Source organism: Periophthalmus magnuspinnatus, chromosome 3, assembly GCF_009829125.3.
Source record: "Periophthalmus magnuspinnatus isolate fPerMag1 chromosome 3, fPerMag1.2.pri, whole genome shotgun sequence".
Classification (NCBI taxonomy): Eukaryota; Metazoa; Chordata; class Actinopteri; order Gobiiformes; family Gobiidae; genus Periophthalmus; species Periophthalmus magnuspinnatus.
In genome coordinates this window covers 16,421,432-16,440,391 of record NC_047128.1, presented here as the reverse complement: position 1 = coordinate 16,440,391, position 18,960 = coordinate 16,421,432, and the positions used below count along the sequence as shown (strand labels likewise).

At 39.6% G+C, this 18,960-nt stretch overlaps 1 protein-coding gene across 1 annotated transcript in view; it reads right to left on the bottom strand.

Moving 5' to 3' along the window:
• The window catches only part of LOC117388459 (neuronal acetylcholine receptor subunit alpha-7-like), a 33,206-nt gene extending 15,658 nt beyond the window's left edge, over positions 1–17,548 (bottom strand). Inside the window, exons 1-6 of the mRNA XM_033986010.2 lie at positions 17,411–17,548; positions 10,750–10,889; positions 10,237–10,281; positions 8,312–8,421; positions 5,157–5,236; positions 861–1,028 (exon numbers count right to left, since the gene is read on the bottom strand). Of these exons, the coding sequence (XP_033841901.2) occupies positions 861–1,028; positions 5,157–5,236; positions 8,312–8,421; positions 10,237–10,281; positions 10,750–10,889; positions 17,411–17,465 (598 nt within the window). The 5' untranslated portion in view covers positions 17,466–17,548. The remainder of the gene's footprint in view (positions 1–860; positions 1,029–5,156; positions 5,237–8,311; positions 8,422–10,236; positions 10,282–10,749; positions 10,890–17,410) is intronic.
• Between the last annotated feature and the right edge of the window lie 1,412 nt (positions 17,549–18,960).

Here is an 18,960-nt window from a genome sequence, read left to right as displayed (position 1 = left end):
AAATAAAACTGGAGATTGAAGTAAGAGCAGTGGGCGTTTACTGGGAATGGTGAAAACGGGAGTTGATCGGCAATATGTCACCTTGAAAATAAGTGATTAAAAGATTTTTAAAATATGCACATATTGCTCCAAAATTCTGGTTTAATATTCATTCCACAGCACACAATGAAAGATAAACATTTTAAAAAGGCTGTACTGCTACAAGAATCACATTGTGTTGCCAAGAGGCTAACTAAGGACAAACCTGAGTCTGTCAGTGCCAACGGCGTCTCCAACCACCACCACCACTCACATATTACATCTACACTTTCAGAGGTCGTGTATTTTGTCTTTATTGTATTTGTTGACTTGATTGTCCCCATAGGCAAATCTGATCACAGCATTTTAACCCATCCATCAAGTGCCTCAGGGCAACCTGTCAGGAGGCCTGGAGACGTTACAATTACCACCACTGTTGCCCCATCTATCAGTTTCAAGCACCAACAGCCTGTCTGGTCAGCAAGATGAATTACTGCAATATTTGTGAGTTCACAAACCCACGAGAATCCATGTGGCCCAGCTCCCTCTTATGTGACCTTCTCAGGATATAAGTGGTTCTGTGATGAGCACCCAAAAGACCCAAAACAAACATGACCTATTTTAGCATAAAAGGACACTTGTTTGTGCCAAACATGCTGAGGGACTTTACGTCTCTGCTGACTTAATCAGATTCAAATATTCATGACATTTTGCCTTTTCCCAATCATTTTTAACAGGATAATTCCAGATACATTTGCTGAACTCATATCAATCTGGCCCGAGTCAGGTCACTGATATACGTAGATTGTGTATTGTCCAAGTGAGCGTGGTGACATTCGTACCCACGAGGTCCCACTCCCCGTTGGACGTGTACCCAGACAGGTCAGCGTCTAACATCTTGAGGTCAATAGCCCAGCCGTCGTAGGACCAGGAGCCGAACTTGAGCTCACACCTCTGCTCGTCAAAGGGGAACCAGCGCACGTCGATCTTACATGTGCTCTTGAAGATGCCTGAGGACACAAGACACATGTCACCACTGTGGAAAGTACTCACTTTATACGTTCTTACATAAACATGGATGGATTCGAGGTCACAGTACCACATTTTGAAGTATGATATATTGTTACAGAAAATATTAGAGACAGAAGAATATATGGGTTGGCCAGTACATCAGGCTGATTTTTGCACTAACTCACAGCCTTAAATCTCCAGCACAGGCTGATATTTTGTTTTGCCCGACCTGCTGCCTAAAGAATAGGCTTCAAACTTTATTTGAACACAAAGGACTACAGAAATTAACCGATTGCTACATGAGAAAAATAAATAAAGCGAAATGAATTAAAGCCAGAGTATGTAACTTTTTAGCCCAAAGACAAAATAAAAGTTTTTCTATTAAAAAAACCTGTTTCCTTACTCTCGCAGGCTTGCATCTCCACAAACTTGACTCTTGTTTCTTACTGCTTGTTTACATGGAAATAATGTTCGTTTATGATTTTCCACAGTAAAGCATTAAACACATCTATGTCCATGCAGAATATTCTTAAGTAAGGATTTAACTTTCTATTTCCATTGAATCATTCAGGCGACGTGACACCTCCAGAACATACTGTTACATACTGGGCCTAAATCCTTTGTGTGGGCCTGACATAATGACTAATTAGATCATTAAACAAGATCAGATCTTAAAAAAGAACATCATGAGTTAAATCCTGGTTACGGTTTTACGGCTCACAATCATTATTTCAATATTTTCTGTGTTTGTGTGGTAAAGTTGAATATAGTAATTGAACTTTGATAACGCTACAAAACTCCATACATAACAATTGTACAGATCCAATTCCACTGACGTCTAAGTGCTTCCCTAACAGCTGGTGAGCAAATATCCAATCTGACAGATGACGGACAGAGCAGGAGCCACAGCACTGATCTGATTCATGTGGAGTGATATGAGGAGTGATACGGGCGCAGTAAACAGGCTCTCCGCTCTCGACCCATTTAATGATAAAGCCTGGTGTATTCAGACAGATTGGCTCCTGACAAACTGTGTAAAACGTTCCCCGCTTAAACGCCTGGCCAAGACTGATGTGCAGATGTGAGGGTGAAGAGAAAAGGGAAATGTATTTAGTGACATGTACAACTGCCACATTTGTACTTAAGTAAATACATACACATACAAATACTACTTTAATTAGTTAGTTTTTAATACTATTTTAGAAGCTTTAACAAACTAACTTGATCACCAACCAATTCTTGGAAAGGGAGAGAGACGATGGAAGAAGGAAAGAAGAGCAAGAGGGAGACATAGAGAAGGAGGGGAGAGGGGAGCGAAAGGAGGATTGGAGGGAGAGGTGAGAAGAAGAGGGGAGAGGAGCAGAAAGAAACGGAGGGGAGAAAATGAAGAGAGGGAGAAGAGCATGAGAGAGAACGGAGAGAGATAGAAGGAGGAGAGGAGTAGCGAAGAATGAGGAACGAAGGAGAGGAGCAGGAAGAGATAAACAGAGTAGAGGGAGTGGAGAAAGGGGAGAGGAGCAGAAGGAGAGGGAAAGAGAGGAAGGAAAGGAGCAGAGGAAGGAGTGGAGAAGGGGGAGAGAGGTAGAAGGATAATAAAAAGAGATGAGAGGAGAAATGAATGAATGAACAGGGTTGAGAGGGGAAAGAAGAAAGAGAGGAGAACATGGGAGAGAAAGTATGGGCAGAGGGAAAGGAAAGGGGGGTGAGGAGAGGAGGGGGAGATAGGGAGAGAAGAGTGGGGTGACAAAAGAAGCAGAAAAGGGGAAGACAGAGGAGAGAGAAGAAGAGAGGAAAAGAGGATGAGCAGGAGGGGAGGGCAGCATGGGGTAAGGAGTGGGGGTGAGGAGAAGAAAAAAAGGAAGGGAGAGAAAGAGAGGGAGAGAGGGGAGCAGGAGGAGGGAATCAGGAAAAGGATGAGAGGAACAGGGGAGAGGAGGAGAAGAGGGAGAGGAAAGGGGGATGGACAGGAGGAGAGGAGAGGGAGGCAAGGGGAAGGCAGCAAGAAAGAGTGTGGGAAGGATAGGGCAGGAGAGAAAGAAAGAGAAAGAGAGAGAGGTTACTGTGGACATCCTTTACCGGACCTTTACTGGACTTTGGCACAGGGGGGTCGTTAAAGGTGAGGGAGGAAAATGGCTCTGCTCTGGGCCACTACAGTAAACCTCATGTCAAATCAATCCCTGGATTTTCCTCAGCAGCAATTAACACGAAGAAGAAAGGGCTTCAGATGTGTGTGGAATACCGTCACAAAAGCCCGGGGGTCGGATCAAATTTTGTTTTGTGTCAAAGTGCTGACCACAGCTGCCATGACTGGTTGGTCCACAATAAGGAAATCAGTTTAAACATAACATGAACAGGTAAAGTTTGGCCCCGCACACAGGCTTAATGGGATTGTTTATTGTATTGAATAAATAAAAGCCTGATTTGCTGAAGATCCAGTGGTTCAGGTTGAAGACACCAGCTCTCATCTGAACAGAGTGTGGGACTGGACTATAAAGCAGCCTGAAGACACGGTGCGGCTTATTCAGCTGTTTAGCAGGAGTGAAGAGGAAGTATGAAGTGGCTCTCTGACTCCTGAGCGAGAGGGGCCTGTACAGAGATGTATATCAGTATATCACTTGGCCAATACATTGGGCTGATATTTGCACTTTTTAGTTTATTGTCTATCAACCTTCAATCTCCAGCATAGGACAATATTTTGATTGGGATAGCCACCTGATTAAACTTTAAAATTATGTTTTATTTAAACACTTTAGTTCAAAAAAAGCACAGCAAAAATGCTAATTTTCTGCTCTCTTATTGCTTTGTATTGAAAGAGAGCTGTGGATGTCAAAATACCACTGCCATAGATATTATTATTTATTATTATAATATTGTGTAGAGCAGAGCAATGTATAGACAGAACTTGTAGTAATTTCAAATCATATGTTTTGGGGAAACTAATCTAAATCTGCCCTGCATATCGGCTTACAAATATCAATGGAGTTTATCGGCATTGGCTGCTCTGGATCGTAGGCAATCACTATCACATCGGTCATGACCTGTAGCCTATAATAATAATGCATCTGATTTATACTGCATTATTCACTCACTTCACATTTGATAGTGGTAAGTTACTGTTGTAGCCACAGCTGCCCTGGGGCAGACAGATGGAAGCCAATCTGTACCATTGACCCCTCTGACCGCCATCAATTCTCACACACACCACTTTCATACTAGGAAATGTGGGTGAAGTGTGCGTGTGCAGACTGGAGTCATGCAACCATCTAGTTAAAATATTTTACAAAGACTGAGGGAGAGCATCTTATCTGGCAACACAGTTGATGATTTGTCCTCACCTGCATGTGCTATATATGCCCAGACATTATAGGGTAAACAATCTTCTCCTGCGTTACACATCCAGAGTCTCCTGCCTCTCTGTAGCTCCAAAGCTACTGACATTAATCCCACAACAGTCCACTTGTCCCACATCTAGCATAAAACAACATGATTCTCTTTGCTACACAAAAGCATACAAGTGAAAGGGGCTTCAAATGTCTATGTCAAATGTCCCTGGTAAACTGAATGTTGACATAACATGGCCTTGAACACGATACTCCTTTTATGGTCTGGAATTTCCTTTGGGTAATTATCAAAAACAGAAAGTGTATTTAGAGTGCAGTTGTTTGTAAAAAAAAAAAAAAAAAAAAAAAAAGGTATGAGTGGGAATGTACCTTTGATGATGAGTTTAGTTAAATGCACAAGGTTTAGCTCTGATTTAGTCCTGGTTTATTCCTGACTTAGTCTTGGTTTAGTCTTGGTTTTGTCCTGCTTTAGTCCTGGTTTAGTCCTGGTTTAGTCCTGACTTAGTCTTGGTTTAGTGCCGGTTTAGTGCCGGTTTACCCCTGTTCTAGTCCTGGTTTAATCCTGGTTTAGCCCTGGTTTAGTCCTGGTTTAGCCCTGGTTTAGTCCTGGTTTAGTCCTGGTTTAGCCCTGGTTTAGTCCTGGTTTAGTCCTGGTTTAGTCCTGGTTTAGCCCTGGTTTAGTCCTGGTTTAGCCCTGGTTTAGTCCTGGTTTAGTCCTGATTTATTCCTGGTTCAACCCTGATTTAGTCCCTAGTCTTTAGTCTATAGTCCACTTCTAGTCCTTACCTGGAGGGATGTAGGAGCATTGGCCTGTGTTCAGGACCAGGATGTTGGTTTGAAACGTGGCGTCGAAGCGTTCATCTGCACTGTAAAACAAACACAGTTATTACTCAGGATGAAGCCACACGAGCTTACAGCATCCGGCTATAGTATGAAACAGGCCTGATTATGTGACGATGTCTTCACCCACAGCTGTGACGGAGCTGTGGGTGAACTCCACAACAGTACTGTGATCTTATTGTAATGCTTCTTCTTTAGAATCAATGGGATCTTACTTCAGTGTTATTGTGTAATATAAAACAAAGACTCATGATAAATAACAATAAAGGCATGAATTAAGATAAGGTGAAAAATGGACTTTGACCGAATACTAACTTCAGTATACTTTATTAAAATTTGGTTTGGTCTGAGTCATTATTTAAGACCTCAAACCAGAATCAAACCAGGAGTGACCAGAATATACCCAAAGTCTACAGAATGTGTAGATTTAGTTAAAAGAACTGTATGTAGCTCCTGCACTATTATTGTTATAAAAATTGGACTACTGTATAATACTACATACTAATAATACATTCATTATATTGTTTCATCTGTGGCCCATGTCCCTGAGGCATTACAGCACTGCTCTGCTCCAGCTGAGTGGACTTTGTAACACACGAGTGCAGGGCCAGTACACTGACAGATGGGAGCTGCACTGGAGCTAATGTAATTTACTCACATTTTAAACATAAAACACATTCATACTGATCCCTGCAGTCAGGCTGAAGCATTGCCCTCTTTTCAAATAACAAAATTACATATCTTGGACATTCATAAAACTATAGCTGGCACTAACTCAATTTCTAACTTTTAAAATTCCCGAAGTGTTGCAATCGTGTTATTAGGAGTTTCAAAATTTAACCTCAAAAGACCTGAGAGAAACCCCGAGTGAAAGAAGCACCAGAAGTGTTAGTCTCTAGAGTTTTATCCTAATACAGAGTTTTGTGGATTGTATCAAACACCCACATTGTGTTATACTGTGTTCATACTGGTTCATACTTGAGTGAGGGTGTGATGTTTTTTACACTGCTCTGAGCTGAGTTTAACATTTACATTTGACTCTTGTGAGCTTTAAGCCATGTTAGAATGTAGTCACCCCCTTCAAAACATACCTGGAGTTGTGTTTTGTTTTAGTCGCACATGTTTGAGTAATCCTGTATTATCGGGATGTCAAAACTCAAATCCTGTTCCACCTTGTGATGTCATTAAGTGGTTGTTTTAAATTGAACAGCTAATTTTAGCCTCAACTGAACTGCTTTACAACATACTAGACTGCCACAGAAAGTCTATAATATCTTATGGTGAACCGAGTAGATGTTTCAACAAGGCTAGAACAATAGCTGTGTTTTCAAAGATTGGCAATTCCAGGGCTGAAATTATCCAAATGATTCTAGTGAAGGTGTATGGAGTTTAAAAACACAGTGGAGCACTTTCTGTATTACCACATGACATCACACACAAGATGTAAGTGTTTTACGTTTGAGATAAGAAATCAGCCTAAATGTGCAGGGTTTGTGTGTTAAACATTTGCGAATAAAACACAAGTTTGATAAGGAAACAACATTATAAGATGGATCACAAGTGTACACAATATAAGCCCTTTAAATGAGAAAGTATCTGTCCAGGCTCAACTGTTTGTGTTTGGTCTGTGTTCTAAGTAGTGTTTCAGTATCCAATAGACTCTCCTCTACCAAAATTCACTTTCCATGCAACCCCTCGTATAAATAATGTTTAACAGTAAATCTATTCTCTCAAAGCGCAGACAATTGGCTAAGATGAAGGAAATACATGTCAAAAGTAGAACCAGACCTTTTTGGATAAAGAGTATGCAACATTTTTGATTAATTTGACTTTTTGACTGACTTTTTAGAGCTTTTTCCCCATATTATAACGTTGATCCCTCATCAAAAACACACCAGAAGAGGTTTTAGACGTCTTCCATGCATGTTTGAGTAATCTAGCGATCTCTCCTGAGCTGTAAGAGTCTGTCCATCTCTCCGCCCACAAGCCAACGTCACCCATGCTCCCACACGACAATCCTCCATAAATATACAAAAACATGAGGCAAAACTGTGCACGGCAGCTTGACAAACCCGATGCGATGTGCAGTAGTTTCATTAGCGGGATGCAGGCTGATAGTGCTCTGAAGGGGGAGCAACTTAGCATGGAGAGCAAAGGATTCAGAGCGTCGAAATTTTAAATGAAACTTATAAAACATGTAAATACTCGGTTTTCGGTGACTATAAATAAAAATAATAAAAGATAGCATTGCGTATAGAGCTTTTCCACCTTCTAGTACAGGGGTGTCAAACTCATTTTCACCGAGGGCCACATCAGCAAAATGTCCGCCATCGAGGGCCAGATGTAACTGTGAGGCAGTGTAAATGTCAGTAAATGTCATGTAAAATAAATGTAACTACTTTTGAACTTGTTAAATAACTCTTCCTGTATTTATTACTTATTCAAATTGTAAATATTACACGTCAGTTTATCAGGGGATACACAGTTACACAGACATTTTTAAAAGTGTGTATCGGGGCACAGCAGCTCACAGCCTTTTAATTATGGTACAGTTTGGTGTTTTTCTTGAAGGCTAACATTTGCATACTTGGCTTCGTGTTTGGAGTCAAAATGCCGACGTAGATTGTTCTCTTTCACAACCAACCCCGCCTCATAACACAAAAAACATACAGGTTTTTCTCCTTGAAGCACAAACTTGTATTCAGCTTCACCTTTCTTGAAATTGCCTTAAATTCTTACAATTTTCCTCTTCCTGAACATTTTGGGATCATTATTTGCAAATATTTCTCATTTCTACTTGTTGGGAAAATCTAATTAGTTTATGGTTAATGTACCCATTAAAGCAGCATAGATTTATTTTAAAATGACAGTCATGCCTTTAAATTTACCTTCTCGTGGACCACATAAAATGACGTGGCGGGCCGCATTTGGCCCCCGGGCCTTGAGTTTGACACACATGTTTTAGGCACTCAAAGCGCTTAACATCAAGGAACCACTAACCCATTCACACACACATTCATACACCAGGTGGGTTAAATGTCTTGCCCAAGGACAAAACGGCAATGATGTTTATGTTGATTGCATGAGTTCCACAGTCCCACCTGTTGTAGAGCAGGATGTCCGGCTTCCAGAGCTGATGGTTGGGGAACCTGACGCTGCGGACCCCCGGGTAGTCCTCTGGGTCCCAACGGAGGGTGTAGGAGTTCCAAGACTGTGCAAAGACAGCAGGCTCATTTCCTGTGTAAATATCATGTGTGTAGATGTGTGTAGTGGACATAAGGGTCAGAGCACAGGCATTAGGGAGACAGATGGAGGAGCCGATGATGGAGAGCGTCTGCTGAGATGAACAGGCTGTACCGTGACTGGGTTTGTAATTGTTTATTACAATAGAAAAGCCTGTGGGAGTCATCCAGAGGCATTCTATGTTAGTTTGGAGCTCATGTGATACATTAAAAAGCCTGTATTAAGACTTTTTCCCATAAATTTGTGCAAAATGTGTCTTGCCCCAATACAGACATATTGTATACGAAACTCTTGAGATCAAAATTAAAATCTAACTGTAAAACATTTTGGACTACGGTAATCTTGTATTGTCCTGCATTTGAGACTTTAGAGCCCAGAATTTCTGTTTGCACCTACCCCTTATCTCCACCCACAGCCCTGTAATAACTTGCTATATACTTTACTTTTTATTATACTCTTGAGGCTACATTTTTACAGAAGGTTGAAAAATGGTGCATATCTATAAAAAAAAAAAAAAAAAAAAAAAAAGGAAAACCACCTGGCTGCTATGCTACGTAAATGATAGCTTTTTGTTAAATACAAAGAGAAAAGGATGATTAAGGCAGTTTGAGCAAAGACATGATCAGTGAGGGTGTGTGGACTTCCCAGAGGCCATTGGCTTTGGGTTCTTGAAAACAAAACTGACAGAATATCCAGAATTATAAATATGTTCAAATACGATTGCTTTCACCGGCATCAACTGTAATGCAGTTTACCGTATTTCTTCATTGCAAAAACATTGGACATGAGGGCCAATTTGTTTGTGTTATAATTTGGTGTTTTGATTGTCAAGACAGTATGAGTCTCACACTTTGGGGTGCCAGTTCCTATGAGTTCTCTCTGATCTGACCAATCCATGTACTGAGAATGAGACAAACTTGTATGTGTCCTCTATCTGCAGGTTAAGACACTGACAACCCAATTTCAGTTGCGATTGCAGTACCTTTTTTAAACCCTATCTTTTAAAAATGGTGAGTTTAGCAGAAATTATATTTAAGTACATAAGAAAATAAGTATTTCAGAATAAGAAAGTAGGACAGACTTGATGAGGCTGATTTAAGAGCCAGCAGCGGAGGACAGTGTTACAGGGAGACAGCCTGCTGACGGAGCACAGGGAGGAGCTCCGCCATAAAAGCTCCGTCTGTGACTGCTGCACAGGAGCAAGTCGACTGAACAGACTGTGAGACGAGAGGGACCGTCATGCGGGGAGTGAGGGGGGATGTACTGGTTGTATGCATGCCCCCTGGACCTAAAATGCATTTTTTTGGTTGTGGCAACACACAAAAGAGCAACAACTACACAGCCCATGGTCCTTTGCTCAATTTTGGTGCGGCTAAATTGAAGAACTGCATTCTTTGTATTACTGTTTTTGTCTGTGATACATAAAAATAAAAAAGCAAGAACACATCAGTGGGCGTGAAAACAAAATTTTCTGAGCAATGGTGCCTCAAATGCAGAACAATAAAAATAACTCAAACCTGCATAAAACCTTCACAATACGTTTAAAAGTTGATTTAGCATGATGTGTCTCCAAGAGCACTGTTCTCTGGCTCAATGCACTGTTCTCTGGCTCAATGCACTCCAGAAAACAGTGCTCTTTGATGCACATTTTTCAGGTTTGCTTTTCCAAAAATATAAAGAAATTAGAGAACCATTATTCTTTTGAAATGTGGCTTTGACAAAATTTCAAAATGAGTCTATATTTTTAAATGCATAAATAACTAGTTTGTAAAATAGATCTTACCATGTGGAGCCAGATGTTGGTGGTGAGGACCTGGTTCTTCTCATCCTGTGGAGGAAAAGAAGCTTAAATACACTTCCACAGATCACAATAGTTTGCAACAGTTTATTGCTTCGCTCATTGAAATCTATGTTTTCCAATCCCATGTGTCATTGTTTCCCTTTCTGCACTTTGAATTATGATTGTGTTATACAAATAAATTGCCGTGTTTCCCTTCTTCTTTCCTCGTGAGCAGCCATATTTGTTTTTAAACAGACTATGCATGTTCCCGATTGGCTAATCCACCTGTCAATCACACCCATCTGAACGCAAGGAGAAATATTGTCACAGGATTTAGATCACAATTAAGATTTTTATCACCACATTGCCCGGCCCAACCTCCAGTTCAGTTTTAAACAACAGGCCTTCTAAAATGTTGTGAACTCCCATAAATGTGTCGTATAATTCACATCTGAGTTATGTTGTGTAAGTCTCGTTTTTGATGTAATTTAATTCTTTTTTGCTGGTGAGACTGACCACGTCCATGATCTGCATAAGGGTCATTCCAAATTCTACGACGAGGGTTTCTGAGTCGTTCTGCACCGGCCGCTCTAGGTTGTTATAGTTCATCATCAGGTCCTGGTACAGGCGCCGCTGGTTTTCGCCCTGAATCGAAACTGCAACACACAGAGAAGAAAGAACAGATGAGTCAAAGTGTCCACGCCAAGCTTTATTTTTAATTTATAACACCTTTCACAAACAAGGAAGTTACAAAGTACTTCACAACAAATAGTTAAAAGCACACAATTGCAATATAGGCTATGCTACAATATGGCAGTCATAGAAAATTGTCAGGATTCCTGTTTTTTTCCCCTGTGTTCTCCTGTGCTGTCTCGCTCCTCTCTTCTGTGTGTCTGTGGCTGGAGCTCAGCGGAGAGTCTGACACCACCCACACCAATGGTTTCCACCCGCTATTCACCTGCAGCCCATTGACAATCAGCTACACCCTCTGCAGTACAAAGACTCGGCTCATTCTGCCACACGTTGCCAGATCCTCAGTTATGCATCGTGGTATTGTACTGATTGGCTTAGTTCATCTCTGCATTTTTCCAGTTACTTTGTTTGTTTAATCATTTTTTTCTTCAGACCATGTTTTTGGACCAGAGCCACACCTCAGCCTCCGACCCAGTTCCCAGCACCCAGCCTTTGTCTTTTTGTCAATAAACCCTGTTCATTTTTGAGTTCACTTGCTCTGCATTTTTTTTTTTTTTTTTTTTTTTTTTTGATCCACCAGTTGTCACGACAAATATTTTGTATTATGTTGTATTTTATTGTTGGAGGAAAATGATGCTACTTAAAAAATGCAAAACCAACAGGAATAGTGGGCTCACACTGTGAATTAACTGTATTGATTGTCTATCAGTCTATGGATTTGCAACTTGGAACTTGTAATGTGATGACATGAATTCAATTACTAAACAAATTAATATTATTTTGTCATATTGCACATCTTAATAAGTTGTGCAACACAGACAGCTGCACAAACAGCTGCAGAAAAAAAGGCACATATATAAAAGTTGCATTTTGAGAATGTTTTGACATAGTTTGAAATGACATAGTATCAATACTGAAACAGTCACAGTCAGTGGACAGAAATGAACCTTTCCTGAATAGTTTTAGAGTGATCTTGAGCTGCATCAGAAGAAGTATAACACACATAGACTAGTATACACCCATGGACCACTACGGAACCTACCTGGACGACTGAGGGATAACAGATATATCACCAGATGGTAATATAAAAGGTACTATTATTTGATGTTGAAAATCATTCTATTGTCTAAATAAAGATATTTTTATTTTCATTGTGGTATCGGAATCTTTGTGAGTGTTGAGTCTATTCCTTCATATCAAAATCCAGATTGAAATTTCAGAGTAGCATGTTAGTGTTGTGATAATAATAACATGGACTTAGACTTTTCTGATATCCTGCAGCCCTAGTGGCCATTTTTACAGCTACTATATCCCACAGCAAACAACTTGTGCTGATTTTGCAGTAATTGAACCTCATTCATAGACAAATGCCAAGCTCAACCCAGTATGTCGCTGCCAGTGAAAATGTGCTTAGTTATATGTACATAAGGTTTGTTTATCTGTGACACTAGCCCTTATTTTATCACTGTTGAGTTATGGAGCAGTTTTGGCAGCATCTCCTCACTGCACTAATGGCTATGCATCATTATTCTAATCCTTTTATAGAAGGCACATGACCAAATCCATCTGGCACTGTTTGTGGACAGTTAAATATTTAGTGGATGTTTGTTGGATTTACAGTTAGAGCATAAAATAATGTTACCTGGAATATGGTACAGATCAGTAGTGGAAGAAGTACTCAATTTTGTTAAGTCAAAGTACATATACCAGGGCAAAAAAGACTCAAGTAAAAGCAAAAGCATCACATGAAAAAATCTACTTAAGTAAAAGTCTTAAAGTACCCGTTTAAAAGTGTACTTAAAGAGTAAAAAGTAAAAGTATTTTGTGTAGTTTTTGAGATGTAATAAAGCTTCAAATATAGTGATTTGACAAAGATTTGTGTAGACTTTTGATCAACAGAAACAGTTAAAGCGATTGTTTTTTTTTCTAGCTGTGTTTATTTATATATTTTTTCGCTCAAATTATGAACATAACCCCTCCGCCTTTTCAGCAGGTCTCAAATAATAATAAAAAATACTTTTACTTTTAAATCCTGCTCAGAAATGTACTGGATTAGAAAGTACAGGTACCTGGTCTCAAATGTAGTGAAGTAAAAGTAAAAGTATCCATAAAATGTACTTAAATAAAGTACAGATACCAACATGTTTTACTTAAGAACAGTACTTTACTACTTTTACTTCATTAAGTTCAACAACTGGTAGATACAGCATATGTTGAAAATCATTATTCCAGGGCTGCACCATTTAAAATCGAGTTAGAACTTTTTCTGACAATTATGACATGTGATAAGATACTGTATTTGGTATATGTTTAAAAAGTAGGATTCTGTTCAGAGTGGAGAGTAGCGTTTACATTTGAGAGGAAACTGAAAATAAAAAATAAAAAATTTTGAAGCGTGATATAGAGCTACAGATAAACATCACAATAAACAACAAAAGTTAAACTACTTTATGCCACTGACACAAAACAAGTTAAACAGACAGTATCATTAAAAGACCTGAGCTGTAACAAACAAACAGAAGTGAACTAATAATTAGCCATAAAAGTTACTTATTCAGGCCTCTACAGCTCAAACCTTATCATATCACAACAAAAACAACAAAGATCTCCCCAATAGTGCAAATAAAAAGTCTCCATGATAAATATTAAGCCTAAAAATATTCTGTTCCAGCTTTCATTTGTTGAACGATAAGTCGCCCTTGCAACTTCTAAATTTGATCTTAACAACGACTATTTCAAGCCTGGGTGCAACTGCTTCACTCCTCAGTGCATCAGCGGTTTCAGTCCTAACGCCCTCTGCTGGACACATTACCGTATAAGTTATATAACAAACAAAGGTGTCTTAAGAGTAGTGTGAAGGATTGTTATTGTGAAAATGTGTCTCTGCTGCGTCCCTCTGCTCTCCCACGTCAGATCTCTTCTCCAGATGTGTGTGGAGTGTGAAGAATTTGAGGGGCTCAGGCAGCTCTCCAGTGATAGAGAGGTTACGTGTTTACATAACCTACGATCCAGCGGTCATGAGAACGGTATCCACATGTTGTGCAAAATAAGGTAAGACTATGAAACATGTGCAAATGTTAATCATACAGGGTAGAAAATAAGGTTGTCAAAATAAAGTTTTAATCCCATGGTCCCATAACATGTAACTTTCTCACATGTGGGATGAGTACAGTCAAAATCTTTATTCAAATTAAAGAATGAAATTGTGTGCAAACTGCTATTTATTATGGCATTAAACATAGCCTATATATATCTCCAAGGAGACAAACAGGTGGCATCACACAGTCAAGTGACAGGTCACATCTGTGGAGAGCAGTAACAACCTTTTTAATTAAATAAGTGCTAGTTTAATGTTATACTGTGGAAGATTCCAGGCAAAGCAATAACATCCCCATTGAGACAAGCAGATGAGGCCCCCCACCGCTGCACTTCACACACACCACATGTTCTCAAACACATGGGATTCTTGGATTATTTTAGCAGCTCATATTTCACTCTGCTCTGTCTAACATGTGCAGAACATGCAAGTCAAAAGTTTAGACACGCCTTCTTATTCAATGTTTTTTTTTTTTTTTTTCATTAAGTTTACTACTTTCTGCATTGTATATACATAGGGAAGACATCAAATACATAGTGCAAGTTATATGGAATTATGCAGCAAAATAATAATAATAATAATAACTAACGTATTTATAATATAAATTGCATTTTTTTTTCATACGTTGGCTGGGGGTGCGACTTCTTGATGAAGTCTCCTGAAATGGTTTTAACTTCACAGTTGTGCCGTGTCAAAATTGCCAAAAGTGCAAATCAGGGTTTTGACTGGTAGTGTACTTAATAGTTTTGAGAGATTTGGCCACGCCCCCTTTTTAGTTGACGAATTGATTGGCAGGACATGTCTTTAATCCAAGGAATGACTTTGTCGAGTACAGCCTGGGATCCAGAATACATACTTCTTAGTCTTACTTTTTACAGTACTTTACTTTACTACAGAGATGTGAGTCTGGTCACCTGTGGATCTCCCTGAGTTCAGATGGGTGTGAATGACAAATGGATTAGCCCATCAGAGAAAAGCATGGTCTGTTCATAACAAAGCCAATATGGCTGCTTACAAGGAAAAAAGAAAGGGAAATATTGTGGGACAGCAAAACATTGTGGATATTTTGCTTGTAAATAATATGTGACCAATGAACTCAAAGCATTCAGTGTGGAGCTTCACGACAAGTCAGATCACTACATGAATATCACTATATGACATGAGTTTTGGGTAGTTGTTCAAAGCAGGAATTACAAATAAGATGAACAGTTGCAAATGTATCATAAATGAACATGAACAGTACATGTATTCAAAGATCAAAAGCACAAAAACTGCATTCATGGCCTGGGTACAAGATTAATCGCAATCGAATCAAAATCGCAATTTGAATGCACGACAATTAGCAAATTACAAAGGCCACCATTTTTGTAAAAGTACCATAATTTCCAAATAATAAAATCTCCTTTTTTTTCCTACATAAAAACTGCTAAGCTTGTAGTTCAGATCTTGTATTACTTTCTCAGTTCAGATTTCAGTCTTTTTGTCAATTCTTGTGGATGTGATTAAAATGTGCACTTTCAACTAGTGTTGTCACAATATTAAAATTTCTAACTCGATTTTGATATTAAGGGATGGACTTGATACTCAATACCAATTCCGATACGACAAAGATAATTAAAAAAAACACTAGACTGTCATTTTCAACATTAAATGGTAGTACTTTCTTTTATATTCCCATGTGGCCTTATATCTGTGTAATCCCTCAGTTGTCCAGGTAGGTTCCACAGTGGTCCATGGGCGTATACTAGTCTATGTAGTCTTCTGAGTATTTAGTATCGACTAGTATCTGATTTTTGATAACCCTACTTTGGACACCATCCTATTATAACATAAATCACAGATCTAATAGCAATCGCACTACTTGTCAGAAAAATCGCAGTTACATATTTTTTCCCAAATCGTTCAGACCTGGTTCAAAATGCACATTTTAAACCCATCCAGGAACATGAACATTACATAAACTCTTAAATCTGAACAGCTAAACTGATACAAGAATCCCGTGCATTTGAGAACATGTTTATAGAGGTCTAAACTACACAGTGAGCTGTTTTTGTTGTTTGCAAGGGACTTAAATCATTGCAGTCTTTGCGATTTGCTGACTGTGACCATTCAAACTGCACGTATTCAAAGACCAAAACCACAAACACTTCTTTCTTGGTCTGGGTAAGTGGTAGCTGTAACTGTGTGTAATTTAATCGGGTGTCCATGGATCTTGACCTGTGGCCTCTGGGGTCACAGTGGAGCAGAGGCACAGCTGAACGGTGAATAAAACACAGTGTCTTATACTGATGTAACTGAACTTCCTCTGTATGACGACACTCATTTCTCGAACAGGCAGAAGGACCTCAACTCCATTTAGCAGTGAAAAGTCACAGGCATTGACCTTTGACCTGATATTTGAGAATGTCAATGTGCTGTTTAAGTGAACACACATGTTAGAGGAAGCGTATGACTGTCCTCATGTATGTATTGCTGGCACACTATGTACCTTTTCTGGTGGAGGCTACACCTCCTGGTTGTTTCCATGGAAATGCTTTGTCTGGAATGTCCCACAGTATGGCATTATATTTATCTATCTCCATGAAAACAAGGTGACGCCACTTGGCCAAATTACAGATAAAAATGCAGTGTATTTGTCTGGGACCCAGAATACACAATTCTTCAATGACTATGACTGACTGGTGGATTAGCCAATCAGGGACATGCATAGTCCCTGGAACATTTCAGGCAAAGCAATAAAAGGAAAAAAGCAAGTGACGACCATCACTGAGGTTTTATAGCGTGGCTTTAAAGGTGCATTATGTAACTTTTCTGGTGGGTTTTCTGTTGCCTCCATGGAGACGTTGCTGTTTTTTACACAGCAATAAACTTATCTTTCATGAATTTGATTACATTGTTGCTGAAAAACACATGGTGCCTTTGCACAGACGTGACCGTAAGTTGGTCTGGGGCCATACTGTTGAACATCCCAGACAACAGCAATAACATCTCCAAGGACAACAGCAAGTGACAACTCCATCAGAAAAGTTTCATAGTGCACCTTTAATTATTATATTTACAAAGGAAAAATAAGTGTTTTTTACTACAGCTTTCAGGGGACATGATCTTAAACACGTTTAAACACGTTTACGCCACATGCACAAGAAAACAGGTTTGTCTGTGCAATGAAATACCACAGTGACTAAATCTCAGTAAAGTTTGTCTATCCATCCATAAACTGCAGTCTTTTCTAGTCATCTGCACAAATATCTGCACTATAGTACTACTTTTTGTTCCGGGGCTCCCCACTCAACCTGTCCTACAAAAACACTAAAATCACTTTAATTCACAAGATTGCATGCAACTAATTATGCATGCCAAAAATACAGAAAACTTTGCCAATCTCACATCTGAATGCGCACAGCAGCGTGGCCATCCGGAGCAGCACTTTGAGAGAGTCCATGTTGAAGTCCTCGTTCTCGGTAGTAGTGGCGTGGCAGCTGGGGCTCCCTCCTCTACTCCGTGGACTGGTCGCTCCAGGGGCTGATAGTGCGCAGAAGGGGTGGGTTCAGGGGGGAGGGCTGAGGCTGTGCGGGGGTGATGACACCCTCCTCCGCCCGCGCCTAATGGACGGCTCCGCTCCGGTGGCACGACGCGGCGGGAGATGAGATGTGCAGGTCCACTGGGAGCTCGTCTCGACTGGGAGCGGGAGATGTTTCACTGCCCCATAAAAAAGATGAGTTTTATAGTTCAGTGTTTCCCAATCAGCGGTGCGGGGGCCACTGGGGGCACGCGCGCTCAAAGGGGGAGTTCACAGTTAGTATTTGAATTAAAAATGTTCCTTGACATTTTTGGAGGATTTTGGCCATCAATAAATTATTTTAAACTAGAAAATGTAGACTGTATATTATGATACTAGTCTAATAATAAATTAATCTAACAGGAGGATTTTGGACATGAATATGGCCTGTTATTCAAACAAGACAGTAATAAAAAACTGAATTGGCTCGTATTAGAATTATAGGCCTGTTCTTTGTTATAAATCTTGAAATGCTTGAGAATTTTTAAAGAATTTTGGGCATGTCCTCCCTATTGACTTAATTTAATAGTAATATGAAATTAAATATTTGAATAAAAACTTTTCTTTTTTCTTTGTAGTAAATTTTATACCTGTGATCATTTCTGGGAGGATTTTGAACATCAATATTGCATAAGCAGGACATTATAGTGGTCTAGTCATTCAAAAGATAACCGATTTATTTGCCTGGCAGTTTACTGGAGTTAGGAGCAGGGCTGGCCCAGCCTATAAGCAGCTGCTTAGGGCCCCGAGGCCAGCAGAGGGCCCCCAAGAGCCCATACATTTATACTGAAAATAATATATCAAGTTTTATTGGAAATAGGGGTTATGTGTAAGCAGCAGCCTAAATATCCCTCTAAAACTGGGGTGTCAAACATATTTTCACGGAGGGCTACATCAGCAAAATGGCTGCCCTCAAAGGGCCAGATTTGTTTAAAAATAAACAAACTACTTTTTAAACTTGTTAATTAACTTTTTCTGTATTTGTCACTTATTCAAGTTACAAATATTAAATATGTATTTGCCTAGATGTTAAAGGTGAGGGCAGCTATGTATTTACACCGGTGCAAGACCCTTTATGATGTAAATTTAAGCGTCATAATGTTGTCAAATGTAAATCACCAAAAGTTGAGCCAGGAGGCATCCACTGTCGGGGTCCCCAGAGACAAATTCAGCTTAGGGCCCCCTGAAAGCTAAGGTCAGGAGGTACCCTACTAGAGTGAAGTTATAAATCGCTGTTATATTTGTAAGAGGCGGCAGGTGCAGGGCATATGCAGGCATTGAGAAAAAGAATGGTCACGTTGTGTTGTAGCCAATTGTGAGTCAACTTTTGTCTCTTGTATTCATTTGAAAAGACACAAAAGTGCATTCACACTTTTTA